Raw genomic sequence first — 16,166 nt, forward strand, 5'->3', positions numbered from 1 at the left:
GGGGGTATTCAAGGACCAGGGTTGGGAAACGCTGTGATACAGCAAATACCACCATGGAAGTGAGCTCAATGAGAGTCCCTTGTGGAGAATGAATAAACTACAACTCTAAAGAGCTCCTGCTGTACCATGATTATCCACCAGGTGTCCCTATATTGTCAGAGATGAACGATAATGTAAATGCGAGTACACTCTGATTTTCTGATCTGTGCCTAGTCCTCAGACAATCAACTGATGAACTGAAAGATGTGCAAATCACATGCAGAAAATGTTTGAACACCAAAACATGTCATCTCATATTATGATAAAACCTTCCCTCTGAAAACTGAAACAAGGTAAACAAATGTTTTAAGACATTCCCTCTCATGTCTGGAAGCATGCAGTGGAGTGATCCTGACTCTCCCTGAGGCAGCTTCCTTCAACAGTGGGAATTCCACTACATTTTGGAGGATGTAAAATGTTGGATATCGGATCCGCTCTGGAAGTGTACACGACGTATACAAAGAAACAACAAAACCAATCGCTCTCCACCTCGGTACGGTCTGCTGTGGAATGTTAAGGGATCAAGAGCAAAAAGTCCATTGATGTTGAGACTTTCTTCCACTCCTGTGAGAAAAACACTAACCTGAGGGAATCCTTGTTCTCTCTCTTGGATTCTCTCTCTTTCACAAACACACATGTAATCACAAGCACACTTACAACACACACACTTTCACAAGCACACACCTAATGTAGCCTACACGTTTGTACACTTCCACACACACGCGCACACACACACAGGTGTGAGTGATGGCTGACAGAGGAGGGATAAACAATGTTACACTACTAACCTGGGTTCTGTATACCTTTGTACTATGCCTCACTTAAAGACTTACAGTAGGATGATAGACTATTGCCTTGGGCTCCCTCTTACTGTGTATGATTAGTCCATGCAGCTCCAGGGAATTACTGTGAGGAAGCTGGAGCTTCAATTGGACTAAGCTGCTTCATTATGAGCTCAACTGATGTGTGGGGTCTCAGACAAAGCAATTACACTCGTCCCTTTCATGTTCTGTATATTTATCAGAAAGACTGATGTAAGGTCTGTGCTACTGTGTCCATTTGAATGGAATATATAACCGTAGGGGTTGTGTCATTATAATGCCATAGGGAAGATTCTCTACAAAATGGTCAATGCAGTAATGAAACCAAAGAGAGAGTGAGATGTCCGAGGTGGTCTGCGAACCCTCAATGGTGTGGACATTGTTTTGATTATACGAAGACAATTTATGTGATGGCTAAAATGAAAAGAAAAGTCATTTTAATGAAAGCAAACATTTTATACCTCCACTCAAACATGGCAGTACAAAAATCACACATGTATACAGTAGATGTCAACTCCTCTCCTCCATTCAGCAGCACCTTTATCCAGTGATCTAGAGACCATCCCACATTTTAAAAAACTATAGTATGCTATGGTATATATACTATAGTATTAAGTGTAGTGTTTTTGCAGACTGTGTTTACTATAGTAACCTGTAGCATTTACAGTTAACTATAGTATAAAGACCGTCATAAAAGAAAAAGTGTAGTATATACTATAGTAATTAATGCAAGTGTTTTTGAAGATTGTAGTATTTACTGTAGTGTTTTTGCAGACTGTACTTTACAATAGTATTTACTGTAGTGTTTTTGCAGACATTACTGTAGTATTTACTATAGTATTCTTGTTTTATTATCTTTAACATAGAAGTGGAGGCTTTTTTCCTTTATCTATTGGGGAAACACTAAGAGAGCTAATTTTCCATAGCCTGTAGGTAGGTAGGACTGGGGTCTGAACGGATAGTTCAGAGCTTCTGCTCTTTTCTATAACCTGTAGGGACACACAATTATAGGTGGCACAAATTGGGATATGGGGGAGGGTAATGGTCACGGTATATGCCAATTAAATATTGTAGTATTTAATATAGTGTTTTTGCTGACATTACTGTAGTATTTACTATAGTATTCTACTGCATACTACAGCATTCTATAGTAAGGACTACACATGATCGAAGGATACTACAGTGTGTAGTATATTATAGAGTTTACTACACAATTATATAGTAAGTACTGTAGTATTCTATAGTAAACTGTAGTATTTATTCATGTGAATGAAACACAGTACTGTTTGAAGTCTCAGACCATAGGGCTATAGACAGTCACACACACTTGCATAGCGAACTGTCTCCATACACACCCCTGTCTCATGTTAAACTCTTCCCTATCCATCACACTGTTCCTTTTTCTAGTGCAGTTCACGACATACAGAGTTTGAAGGCTTGGAGTGTTTCTCAAACACACACCCTGTGGCCAATCCGTAGGTGGGTAGTGATAAAGGTGGTCTGAGGCGAGGCTGTACAAAGTGATCTGCTCTTCCGGGTTGGCTCACGCCTGGAGCAGCTGTCCTGTAAGGGCAGGGCTTCTGTCCCGGATCAGAGCACATGACATCTGGGCCACCTTCTCCACTGACCGCCCCCAAAGTGTAGCTTCCTGCAGCATCCACATACAGACAGAGAGACACTGTGAGGATCCTGAGTGCAAAGACACAAAGAGATGATGTTTGGATCGTCTGCATAATCTGATCCACAGACAGACAGAATGTGCTGCTGCATATCCTGATCTATCAAACCAATCACAGTGTGGAGGATCTCCTCCACAAGTTTGACTGTTCAAATACAATACACAGCTCTTTGAGCTCCTTTAGAACAGACAAAAACAGTACAATCCACCAAGTATACCCATGGGTGTTCAGACACACACAACCTGCTGGGATCACACCAGAAGCCTTGTGATTGACAGATACCACGACTTACACAGGACGTCCCATGTCGAGTCCATTGTCTCTTAGGAGGATTCCTCCCTGGAAAAGCACATTCTCCGGTGTTGTAATGCCTACCGCATGTCCATAACATTGGCCAAACAAACATTTGAATTCTCCTAAATCAAATTTTGTTAAGAATTCCCATTTGCAGGGTGGGTGGGGAAATGATTGTTGCCCACATGTGATTCGATAGCGAGTTCAATCAACAGACGGAAGCAATTTGAAAAGAGAGCACTTCAAAATTAAACCTCTATGACTTTTTTGTTTTTCAAAAGTGCTTTTCTGAATTACAGGTCCCGTTGCACTCGTAAGCCCAGGCGAGGGCATTCTTTACAGTTTACAGTGCATGATATTGGACAGATCTGCAGCAAACCACACGCTCAACTACAGACAGAATGTGTGTGTCTGATCTAACCGACTAGGGTCCCACTGCTTTTAAAAAGGCAGACTCTCTAATGTTGTGGTCATTTGCTTTCGTGATTCCTCTGTGCCTTGTGTTTTTTTCAGGCTGCCTGCGAATGCCTTTCGTAATCGTCTTTCACTCCCTTCTCCATTCCGGACATCAGTGAGTGACTCCCGGTTGGGGTTAGTAGTTGCTTGATGAGGCCTCAACGTTGGGATAAGTCTAGTTTCTGTCTTTCAGACCCAGCAGTGTTTTAGAGAACTATGGCGCTGCCGTCCTGTTCCACCACTGATCTGAGATCTGAGGGGGATCTCTTGGCATGTACTCTACTCTATTCAGCCTGGTCAATTTCACATTGGACCTCGTGGGTTTGAATATCATCCTAGTCACAAAGCATTGGAAACTGTGATGAAATGAGATTTCATTAAAATACTTACTACTTCACGTTTGAATTTCACGTTTGAATTTATTTGAATGATTGTTAGTGACTACTCGTTTGTGAACCTATAGTGCTTAATCTATTGCTACGGTGTCCATATTAGGACAGACTCAGAGTCACAAGGAGTTAGATTCTGCACTCCTCTCCCAGTGGAATGATGTGTAATTGGAATGTTGTTTGATTTCATAGGTGTAAAATTGTAATAAGAAACATTTCTAATTCAGCCCTTCCTGGGTATTATTCAGATGAAACGTTATCAGTGACCAGACCTAAAAGACGTGTAGGGGTGCAGGCGAATGTACGTGGTGAGGTATGAGAGTGCTCAGAGCGGTGAATCAGGCCTGGCCGTGGTTAATGTGACTGAGCACTGGGATCCAGAACTCCTGGAATAACTCCCTAATCAGAACCAGTGTTGGGGAGTCAGATGACAAGCATTTTCCACACCAAAAGGGGTTCCGAGGCTACAACTGCTGCTAGACGGATCAGCAATGATCTATTGATTAAAGCATAATGGAGTCAAAATATGGTAGGTTTGAGCAGGTTCCAGGAGTATTTCATTTCAGCTTTTCCTGTGTTCGCCTAATATGTTTTTCTGTTTACATTTGGCCATGGTTTTAAGAAATCAGAAAAGCGCAGGGAATGAAAAAAAATGAGGCTCTCCTGCTTTTCTTTAAGATGTACCAAAGTCATTGCTATTTTATTTAAAGGAATACTTTGGGATTTTGGCAATTAAGCACTTTATCTACTTCCCCAGAGTCAGATTTTTACCTTTATTTAACTAGGCAAGTCAGTTAAGAACAAATTCTTATTTACAATGACGGCCTAGGAACAGTGGGTTAACTGCCTTGTTCAGGGGCAGAACAACAGATTGTTGGTGGATGTACTCATGGACACCATTTTTATGTCTCTGCATTCAGTATGAAGGAAGTTGGAGACAATTTCGCGAGAGAAAGCTAACTACCGTTAGCGCAATGACTGGAGGTCTATGGTATCTATTAGCTTGCTAGCAGTTTGCATCAAACTGCACACAGATATAAAAATGGTATCCATGAGTTCATCTGACTCTGGGGAAGTATATAAAGGGCTTCATTGCCAAAATCCTGATGTATCCCTTTAATTACTTGTACTTGGCAATGCAGCCTGGTTTCAAAGACTAGACGTAACATAGTAAACGTAATTCCGTTGGACTCAATTAGTAAGATATGTTTGGTTTGGTATGGCTACATAAGACAGATGGTTACTTAATTAAGGTCAAAACTAAAGTAGGGTGGTTGGTCTGGGAGGATGGGGGTGATATAACGCGAACGTCTAGCAACCCAATGGTCACGAGTTCGAATCTCGTCACGGACAATTTTAGCTACTTAGCAACTAATTAGCATGTTAGCTAACCCTTCCCCTAATAATTTTAGCAAATTCTTCCCCTAACCTTAACTCCTTTAACCCTTCCCCTAACCCTTTAACCTAACTCCTAAACTTAACCCTAACCCATCTAAAGTTAGCCAGCTAGCTACAGTAGCCACCTAGTTAGAATTCGTAACATATCATACATTTTGCAAATTCGTAACCTATTGTACGTTTAGCAAACACGTAATATATATAATACGAATTGTAATTCATAACATACGAAATGGATGATGGACATCCACCAATTAATACATACGAAACATAACATACTAAATGGAGTGTCTTAGATTTACATACAGAATAAGAAGAAATGCTCTGAGACCAGGTTGGGCAATGAGGATGGGGGCCAATACATCTGTGAGCAGTCAACAGAGTATGGCAGCAAATGTACTTTTTTACCCCAACGTTGACTGGATATTCCACCATAAGAGAAATACACGTTAGTTTGTCAGCGATTGGGAGCCAAAGCTTTGCAAGAAATCAAAGCATTCTAGGAAACCTGATTGCAACTCTTCCCCTTTATTTGCACCATAAGTAAATCACTAATACATTATTTTCTCTCTCTCTCGGTCTTCAATCTAATTCAGAAAAATAGCTTACTGATAAAGGCCATGGCTATCAGTTCATCACACAGAATCGATTCCAGAATGTTCCATGTGTTTGAGGCATTAGTGGACTATGAGTATGATAAATGCTAATTAGTCCATTATTTACCACCCAAGTGCATTGTCTAAGGGAAAGTCCGGGAAAGCATTAAGCGTATAGTGTCATGGGCTCATTTGCGACAGCTACAATCCCAGCCCTAACCACCAAGCTAATGATCACTCCCCTTAACAAGGTCTGTTTGGTTATAGGCGCAGCATGACAAGTCTAACTGCTGGAAAATAAAAAAAGAAAGGAATACAAAAAAGAGAGGAATCAAGAGAAAGCAACTGGAGATCACCAAGGAGGATTAACATTTAAAGCCCTGTCTAAACCTTTGTGTTCAATTTTTCCACTTGGGAAATACTTCATAACAACGCATTATTAAATCAACTAGTCGCTCTCTAGTACATGAGCAAGAATTGAGTCCCTTTGAAGTCACTACAGCTTTGAGCAGACAACTGTCGCTGGCTGTTACCAACTTGAGCAATTGGGGGAGAAAGGCCTGGTCAGGGTGGTGACTAAGTACCCGATGGTCACTCTGACAGAGATCCTCTGTGGAGATGGGAGAACCTTCCAGAAGGACAATCATCTCTGCAGCACTCCACCAGTCAGGCCTATGGTAGAGTGGCCAGACGAAAGCCACTCCTCAGTAAAAGGCACAACAGCCCGCTTGGAGATTGCCAAAAGGCACCTAACGGACTCTCAAATCATGGGAAAAAAAGATTCTCTGGTCTGATGAAACCAAGATTGAACTCTTTGGCCTGAATGCCAAGCGTCACGTCTGGAGGAAACCTGGCACCATCTCTACGGTGAAGCATGGTGGTGGCAGCATCATGCTGTGGGGATGTTTTTCAGCAGTAGGGACTGGAAGACTAGTCAGGAACGAGTGAAAGAGTAGACAGAGATCCTTGATGCAAACCTGCTCCAGAGGACTCAGGACCTCAGACTGGGGTGAAGGTTCACCTTCCAACATGACAACAACCCTAAGCACACAGCCAAGACAATGCGTGAGCGGCTTCGGGACAAGTTTCTGAATGTCCTTGAGCGGCCAAGCAAGAGCCTGGACTTGAACCCGATCGAACATCTCTGAAGAGACCGGAAAATAGCTGTGCAGCGACGCTCCCCATCCAACCTGACAGAGCTTGAGAGGATCTATGGAGAAGAATGGGAGAAACTCCCCAAATACAGGTGTGTCAAGCTTCTAGCAACATACCCAAGACTCAAGGTTGAAATCACTGCCAAAAGTGCTTCAACAGAGTAAAGGGTCTGAATACCTATTTAAATGTGATCAGTTTTTTATTTGTAATACAATTTTATTTTTAACTGTTTTTGCTTTGTCCTTGTGGGGTATTCTGTGTAGATTGATAAGGGGAAAAAAACAGTTTAATCCATTTTAGAATAAGGCTGTAACGTTACAAAATGTGGAAAAAGTGAAGTGGTCTAAATACTTTCTGAATGCACTGTATAACTGGTTTCAGATTGAAATGTAGGCCTATCCGATGACAGAAAGAGGAAACCGAGTCATAAATAATGGCAGCTCACTCAAATTACTCTGGATGGGCTTGACAGACATGGCGGGTACCTCTCCTGACCCTAGCTCACCCACTAAACTTTCCTGTCATTGGCAGAGTGTCTGTCTGTTCAGTGCTCCCCTCTTCGCTTCTTTCCACTGCTGGCACTCCAGGATGCATAAACTCCTCTCACTAATGAGGCCCTATCTGGCCCATTGTTACAAACACATGCACCCAAGTCACACACGCACACTCAACAGGTCCCTGTATATAGTCATGTTATTTTCCACTCCCTGTATATAGCCATGTTATTTTTACTCGTAATTGTTATTCACTGTGTATTTATTCCTCGTGTCACTATAGGGCCTGTAAGTAAGCATTTTACTGTTAGTCTACACCTATTGTTTACGAAGCATGTGACAAATAACATTTGATTTGATTCACTTGCTGAGAGAGAGGGAATCTGAAACAGGGGGGGGGGGGGGGGGGGGGGGGGGTCATTTCTCCATGTCTCTAGCACCATCTAGTCAGACCCAATAAAATGTCCTCCAGGGCCGAGGTGGTTTTCCATTGGCTCTCAGTCTCACCATGTCTTCCAGAGGTTTAATATGGATGGGGAAAACAGTTGGTTGGGGTGCAACACCACACACAAATGGGCCTCCAGTATCTCTGAGGCATAGAGAAGTGCTGAGACATGTGGAATAGAAAGACACCTGACTTGGAGAAGAAGTAAGTATTATAAAACAGGTACTTTGGATTCTGGATGCTGATTGGCTGAAACAGTATACAAGTAATGATTGCACTGTAATCGATGCTTCTCAAATGCCTGATCTAAATATGTGTACCAATAAATACGTATACACACTAGGTATAGTGCCCACCTGTGTTGTGGGATACAATGAAAAGTCCCAACACATGTATCTGAGACCTAGTGCTCTCACAACAAGGGTAGGTCCATTTTTTGGGACATTTCATATTAACCTAGGGAATACGAAATTAACCCAAATGAGCTTGACATATGCAGCATTAGAATAAAACCACAGAGCACTTTGATAACGGAATATAAATAGAATATATTTCACCGATATTACACATGGGGTAACCTCACTTTCCACTTTATCATGACAGTCTGCCATGGACTTTCACATAGAAAATCTCCCTGACAAAAGTCCATCATTTGTACATATTAGTAGGAAGTGTCACAAGTTAAACATGCCATATGTAACCCAAGAGCAGAGCATACATTTACACTCATATAAAAGTTACTCCTCTACAGCAAATCATCCACACCTCATATTTTAATACCTAATACCTGTTCCTTCTACATGGACATGTTCACTTAAAAGGGCATCGACAAATTTACTTAGAATAGGTATCAAAAGTTAGTGACATATTGGATAAACACAAATGCTCTCTCGTGAGCACGGACACACACACACACACACTAGCCTTGTTATTCCAAACTGAAACCACACGTTTACAGAATGGAACTACAAATCATTACGGAATCTATTTTTACGTACTGTTTAAGAGGAGGATTTTGACAGGAGTAAGACTATGCCTCTTTGAAAGAGGAGAAAACATCAGCAGACCACACAATAAGCAATCCTTTGAGTACTAGCTAACTTCACTTTTAAAAATGCCACAGATGGGATCAACCTTTCCATCATGGAAGCAGAGCTGTGTATAGCAGTCCACCGCCACACATGAAGAGGCTCTTTGAAGCTTTGGGTTTTAGCAATTAGGAGTTTTAACAGTGACAATTTGCACGCCTCTGTCATTTTGAGATCTCAAGCCCCGGGGACTAGCTACCGAGGGCTCCCACTTCAGTTCCCTTCATGGATTGCCAATGGAGCTGGAGTCCTCAGTAAAAACAGCTCATGGAAACGCTTTCAGTAGCGCCGGGCCAAGTGTCCTGGAAAGAGTTGTTAGAATCACACTACCCTACGAAGAAATCGTCCAGAACGGCCTGTTGAGACATACTGCATGACAAAATGTTTGGGGCGCATTGTAATGTTCTTCTTTGCTTGTTGTACCGTTAGCCACGAGGGCAGTATCAGTTTCTGTGGGCTGTTTCAAACTCTTCCATGAGCAGATCCGCCTTGCTAAAAACGCTGAAACATTTGCTTCTTGTTTATTATCGTCTAAAATAGTAGGCTAAAATAAGAAAAAGTTGTATAAGAAGCTCTCCCCAAATGACCTATGAGGTGAGTCCCGTTGGTACAATATGACTGGGGACGCGCACACACACACACACACACACATACCCCCCCCCCCCCTTTGGTTTAAAAGGATTGTGTTTCATCCTTCTGACAGCATGTCCTTTTCTTGGTATTGAGGACCCACAACCCCCCTCCCCTCTAATTCTATGGGGAGGCGATAGCTAGGGGCTAAACAGACAGAGGGGGATAGCAGGTCTGGTTAATGTCTGGTTCAGAGACTTGATATGAGCCCAAACCTAACACCCAAGATTTGGAGTAATTTCATCCAAAGTACAGCCTACTGTTTGGGCCATGCTAAATTAGGAGGATCCAACTCAACAGTTAAACCATTGACTTGGGATTAGTGATTCAGGCCAAAGGGTCTGGAGGTCAAGAAATGTGACAGCCCGCTGGTCAATGATTTTAGGGTGAGGCGTTGAATGTGTCAAGGTGCCAGAACGTCTGCTGCACTTCATTTGAAAACGACACGCACTGTATGAGAATTCTTAAGTGCGTCGATGTTTATCCTCCACCACTTGTGGACCTTTTGCGAGTCTCCTCAGACTTTCCAGACAAGGAAAACTGCACTTGCATTGATACATAGCTGCTTCTTAGACCCCACTGACACAACAATTGCTGTTGCACAAGCTGCTCACAGTACAGCGAGAAAACTCACTTTGAAAAGGGGTTTCCAAAATATTCTGACAACCACGGTATGTATAGACTTCCCTTTGACTAACCAAACAACAAACCCAGTCAAAATGGGACACAGAGCATTTCAGCAAAGAAAATAAAAAGGAAGTCTGTGTTTCCATAGGGTCTTTTCAGAATGAATGCTGTGTTATTTCAACAAGCTCGAGTGAGTGAGTGATGACTTGAATTTGGCCCACCGGCAGACATACCTCTAAACAGTAACCAGGACAATGACTCTTCAGTTATAGAGGCATGAAGACATGGGGAGGATGTATGCACTGGGACATACCAACCTCCACCCACACAAACACCCACCCACCCACCCACATACATACACAGACACACACACCTCATTTGGTTATGATAGTAGAAAGTCCCCATATTACAGATAAACATGACACGGTCTGTATCGTAGGACATCTTAGGTCAAATACAGGTACTGGTATTTTGCTCACTGACACCCCAGACATCCCAGACATGACACACCCTGGACTTAAACCCAGTACATCCTGGTCACGGCTTAGCGTCCTCACTTCCACTCCAAACACGGAGGTAGAATGTAATCGCAGACATATCTCCCATAAGCCAGGCATACAAACACCGGTGCAACAATGTGTTTCTATATTTCTGTCAAAACAACGGCATCTCACAGACTAAACAACGAGGGGATGTGCAGGCCGTGCGGCCTACCAGATGATGAGTGTGAGACTGAGTGGGCAGGCAATGGGCCGTGAAATTGATATCAAAACACTTCACAAAAAAAAAAAACAATAGGTGTTTGAGACAGACGCATCACTGATTTCAATCAAATCTAAACGTTTGGAATTGGACTCCATTCTCATCACCTTCAAAGATACAGTATCTGTAGGTAAGATGTTCTAACATTGTAATCACATTCAAGGATTACTGTGAGGATTTTCCACAGCCCAAAACACACAATACCATATCACAGTGAGGTCTTGCCCCCAATGAAGACACAAGCACACATCTGAAAGGTGAACACTTCTCAAAGAAGCCTTAAAAAGGAACATGCAAAGCAAAAGTGTAATCCTTCCAGTGCCATCTCTCTCACACAACATTATAAAGACGTGTTAACTCTATCCGCCAATACTGTGGGTGGTCAATACTGTGGGTGGTCACAGCGCACAAAGCTAGTGGTAAAGTAAATTCACATATGAATACACTTTGACGTTCTTTGCCTGAGTATATGTTTACAAACTAATTTAGAGAGACCTGGAATGTATTAATCCACTATAAAAGAACATATCCTTTTGTTTGTAATAGTTCCCGTAGTTGGAATGCCGTTTCCCCGATTGGGACATCTAAGTCAAGTCCTATCACTGAGAAAACCCATTGCTGGTCTATTTAAAAATCGCCCAAATCAAAGCTGAGTAAACAGTGCTTTTGGTATGTCTAAGTCCTCCCTAGCCAAACTCCTGCGGTTGAGTTTCACACATACCAACACACATCTGGCGCACTCTGGGCACAAAAGATCAAGCTTGATATTCTGCAAGTCTCCTGGGTCCACATCTTCCCAAGGCCCTATGGGCACTGGTGCACTATATAGAGGAAAGAGTGCCATTTGGAGACTCACCCAGGGGGGTTCTTATCTTGGTTTCCCCAGGAATCCACAATAACAGTTACAGACATCATTATGAGAAAACAAAAGAGAACAAATTAGGCTTATGACAGGGGAAAATACTGTGTGAATGAGTGGCTGCATATTGGAACATAAATCTGATGCTAACCATTAGAAGATCTACAGAAGATTGGCCAAATCTGTCAGCGCTGTCGGATATGTTATTGGAGTGACGCAAAACAGTTTTCACATTGGGGTTGAGTTTTTGCAAGCACTTGATTCACTTTATCTATGGTTCATTCAGCCGTGCACTTTTCCTATGCAGTGCCTCAAATTATACAGTACACTTTTTCCAAACCCTGGTACAAGACAGATTTCAAATCAACAGAGCGAACTAACTATATGTATTTGAATTACTGTTTTAAATTACAGTTTACCTCATTCCTTGCATTCTCACTGTGTCAGTGTAGGTCCTTCTCTAACAAAGATAAAATAGTGCTTACATTTGTCCTGTTTCATTGTATGTACAAGTAGGTAACCTGTACCAGTGTGAGGTTTGAAATGGAAATGTGTTTTTTGCATATCCCAACTCCTCCTTAGACACCCTCGTAGACTGGGGTCACGGCCAGGGTTCATCCATTATTCATGACGACCCTGGAGCAATTAGGGTATTAAGCAATTAAGTGCCTTGCTCATGGACAGATCGACAGATTTTTCACCTTATCGGATCGAGGACTCAAACAAGCAACCTTTTGGTTACTAGCCCAATTCTCCAACCGCTAGGCTACCTGCCACCCATATGAAAGTACTCTTGAAGGGTGCTACTCAAGATCTATAACCCATCTCAGTTACCACAAATACACGTGGCATCTTAGCCCAGGAGAATTGTTGAGCTGTGGTTGAGGGTGATTGGGAGCGTGCCCGAAACCACAGTGGCGGTGGTCGTCCCATGATCCCCTGTGACATCGGTGAGGGTGCACGTCCAGGTATGATTATGAGAAGGGTGTACAGTTTCGCCTGCCTGCCATGTGGACGGTGGACCTAAACAGGGAAGAGAATAGACCTATAAAGCCTTTCCTTTTTTCTTTCTCTCGCTTTTCTCTTTATTTTTCTCTTCTTTTCCAGGGGCTAATCTCTTCTCAGGTTTAAGGTAATCCTGGTCTGGGATCTTTGAGAAGGAAACGCGGGGCGGGTAAACATCAGGGCTCTCACTGCGGGGATTAGAGCGCCCATATATCACTGTGACAACCCTCTTTTCATGCGGTGACAGTTTTCCTAGACCCTGCGCTGGGGGGGATCCGGTGACACTTCCTATCGCCGCGGCAGCCATTGATAGGGGATACGATCAGTTTTCACACCGTCAGATCGGTTTACTGCACTAGAGCGTCTCCCAACTCTCACCACGACAACTTCAGCCAACGGCTTAAATGGTCTGAGTGTTCAGTGTTCACACATCATGGCACACATGTCAGGTGTGCATCTTTGGTCAGGTAGAATAACACCATCGCAACAGGTCTGTGGAGGGGCTTTGATCACAGATCTTTCCACAAAGGCGGCAGTTCATTGTCCGTGACTCCATTTGTTCAGCTTGGGAGAAATCTTTACCTTAGGTAAACATAGGAATGGTTCAGCCACGCTGCGTTCCAGCTGTGGGTGTTGCCTTGAATAACATGAAACCACAGTCATGGCTCCTTTAAGTAGATCAACTTTGGGTCCAAAATACATTTTCTGAATGCCAATGAGTTGGGGATGAAGAAATTCATAATTTTTATACACTTAAAATGGCACACATTTATTCATCTTTAAAGCTAAAATACTACTAAAATTGCCATTAATATGTGCAAAAGTGTACTGTGGCAATCCATTCTACTGTAGATAAATATAACTCAACCCCAGACATTCAGTTCTCCATTATCCTGTACTGACTTCAGGGTGTGTCTTGTATTCCCCCAGTATGATACATAACAGAAGCATTTCAATTATCTCCATTATTGTTCTTCTCTATCCCTACTTACTGTGGTTGAGAACAACCATTCATTTAACACCAAGTGTGAAAACACTTAGGGGGAAACAAGAGCTGTATGCTGTTAAGCAGGTAATTTTGGGGTCACATTACCTCAGACGTAGACTACATTATATTTCTCCTTCTCCTCCTCTCTAAGGACAAAGTCAATACTGAGCAAAAACAGAGAAACAACAAGAACATTTAGTTTTGGGGGGATATGAAGAAGCGCAAGGGGTCAACAATAGATCCCTGCGGGACCCCGCATGTAATATCAAAGACATAGTCTCCTAATGCAACAAAACATTGTCTCCCAATAAGATATCAGTTAAAACACTCCATTACCGGTCCTGATAAATATACTACATGGCATTCAGGTTGCAGAGTATACAATGAAGCAATAGTGAAAATGTACTCCACTATCACCAGACACCATCAGGTAATTTCACTTGCAACTTTCTCTTGCTGCAGTAGGGGATCTACACTACCGGTCAAAAGTTTTAGAACACCTACTCATTTAAGGATTTTTCTTAATTTTTGTACTATTTTATACATTGTTGAATAATAGTGAAAGCATCAAAACTGTGAAATAACACATATGGAATCATGCAGTAAACAAATCAAAATATATTTCATATTTGAGATTCTTCTTTGCCTTGGTGACAGCTGTGCACACTCTTGGCATTCTCTTAACCAGCTTCATGAGTAGTCACCTGGAATGCATTTCAATTAACAGGTGTGCCTTCTTAAAAGTTAATTTGTGGAATTTCTTTCCTTCTTAATGCATTTCAGCCAATCAATTGTGTTCTGACAAGGTGGGGGGGGGGGGGGGGGGGTATACAGAAGATAGCCCTATTTGGTAAAATACCAATTCCAGCGCAAATAAGCAAAGAGAAACGACAGTCCATCACTTTAAGATATGAAGGTCAGTCAAAACTGAAAATTTCAAGAACTTTGAAAGTTTCTTCAAGTCGCAAAAACCATCAAGCGCTATGATGAAAATGGCTCTCATGAGGACCGTCACAGGAAAGAAAGACTCAAGAGTTACCTCTTCTGCAGAGAATAAGTTCATTAGAGTTACCAGCCTCAGAAATTGCAGCCCAAATAAATGCTTCACAGAGTTCAAGTAACAGACACATCAACTGTTCAGAGGAGACTGTGAATCAGGCCTTCGTGGCCGATTGCTGCAAAGAAACCATTAATAAAGGACACTAATAATAAGAAGAGACTTGCTTGGGCCACGAAGTACGAGCAATGGACATTTGATCGGTGGAAATTTGTTCTTTGGTCTGGAGTCCAAATTTGAGATTTTTGGTTCCAACCGCGTGTCTTTGCGAGACACTGTGTGGGTGAACGGATGATCTCCGCATGTGTATTTCAAACCATAAAGCATGGAGGAGGAGGTGAGATGGTGTGGGGGTGCTTTGCTGGTGACACCGTCTGATTTATTTAGAATTAAAAGGCACACTTAACCAGCATGGCTACCACAGCATTTTGCAGCGATACACCATCCCATCTTGTTAGGGCATAGTGGGACTATCATCTGTTTTTCAAAAGGACAATGACGCAACACACCTCCAGACTGTGTAAGGGCTATTTTACCAAGGAGAGTGATGGAGATGACCTGGCCTCCACTAATTCCCGACCTCAACAAAATTGGGATGGTTTGGGATGAGTCGGACCGCAGAGTGAAGGAAAAGCAGCCAACAAGTGCTCAGCATATGTGGGAACTCCTTGAAGACTGTTGGAAAAGTATTCCAGGTGAAGCTTGTTGAGAGAATGCCAAGAGTCTGCAAAGCTGTCATCAAGGCTAAGGGTGGTTATTTGAAGAATCTGTTTAAAACTTATTTGGTTACTACATGATTCCATGTGTTATTTCATAGTTTTAATGTCTTCACTATTATTCTACCATGTAGAAAATATTAAAAATAAAAACCTTTGAATGAGTAGGTGTTCTAAAACTTTTGACCAATAGTGTATATTATAAGCAAGATAATGTGTTTCATTCCAGTCAGTGAAGGTTTAAAATAACAAATCTCATCACATTCGATTAGATTCTTGGGTGACATTTCACCCCGCGTTCTCCACAGTGGAATTATTGCAGCAGTCCCATAGAATGGCCAAATGTCTTGGCATACGAGGAAATTAAACATGACAAAATCTATACTTACAAATGTCAAAGGGGAAATCAGGCGAGTCTCCAACCATAAGAACGACTGTTTTCAATATGATATTTGAGACTGGCAAATACAGAGAGTAGGTTTACTGATCCTTATCGGGTTCTTACAACAAGAATCCCTCTACATGACTAACTAAAGAATTCCATCTCTAAACAGGGGAATTCAAGAACACCAAAAACAACATTGCTATTTAACATTTCGTTTAGAGAGAAAAACACACAACAAAACAATCACTGACTTTCAATTTTTGTTATAATTACAGTGTGAATG

At 42.1% G+C, this 16,166-nt stretch overlaps 1 protein-coding gene across 4 annotated transcripts in view; it reads right to left on the reverse strand.

The window, feature by feature from the left end:
• Positions 1 to 1,295: 1,295 nt before the first annotated feature.
• Positions 1,296 to 16,166, reverse strand: part of crppa (CDP-L-ribitol pyrophosphorylase A) — a 32,546-nt gene continuing 17,675 nt past the window's right edge. For 2 of the 4 annotated variants that reach the window (XR_016486162.1, XM_021560368.3), the window contains one exon: positions 1,296 to 2,508. Coding sequence is in view for 2 of the 4 variants with exons in the window: in XM_021560368.3 (XP_021416043.2) it covers positions 2,404 to 2,508 (105 nt within the window). In the remaining 2 variants the exon portion in view is untranslated. Of the gene's footprint in view, positions 2,550 to 16,166 lie in introns of all 4 variants that reach the window. The other 2 variants (XR_016486163.1, XM_021560376.3) reach the window with 1 other exon arrangement.

Source organism: Oncorhynchus mykiss, chromosome 2 (assembly GCF_057628025.1).
Source record: "Oncorhynchus mykiss isolate SJ-2025 chromosome 2, ASM5762802v1, whole genome shotgun sequence".
Taxonomy (NCBI): domain Eukaryota; kingdom Metazoa; phylum Chordata; class Actinopteri; order Salmoniformes; family Salmonidae; genus Oncorhynchus; species Oncorhynchus mykiss.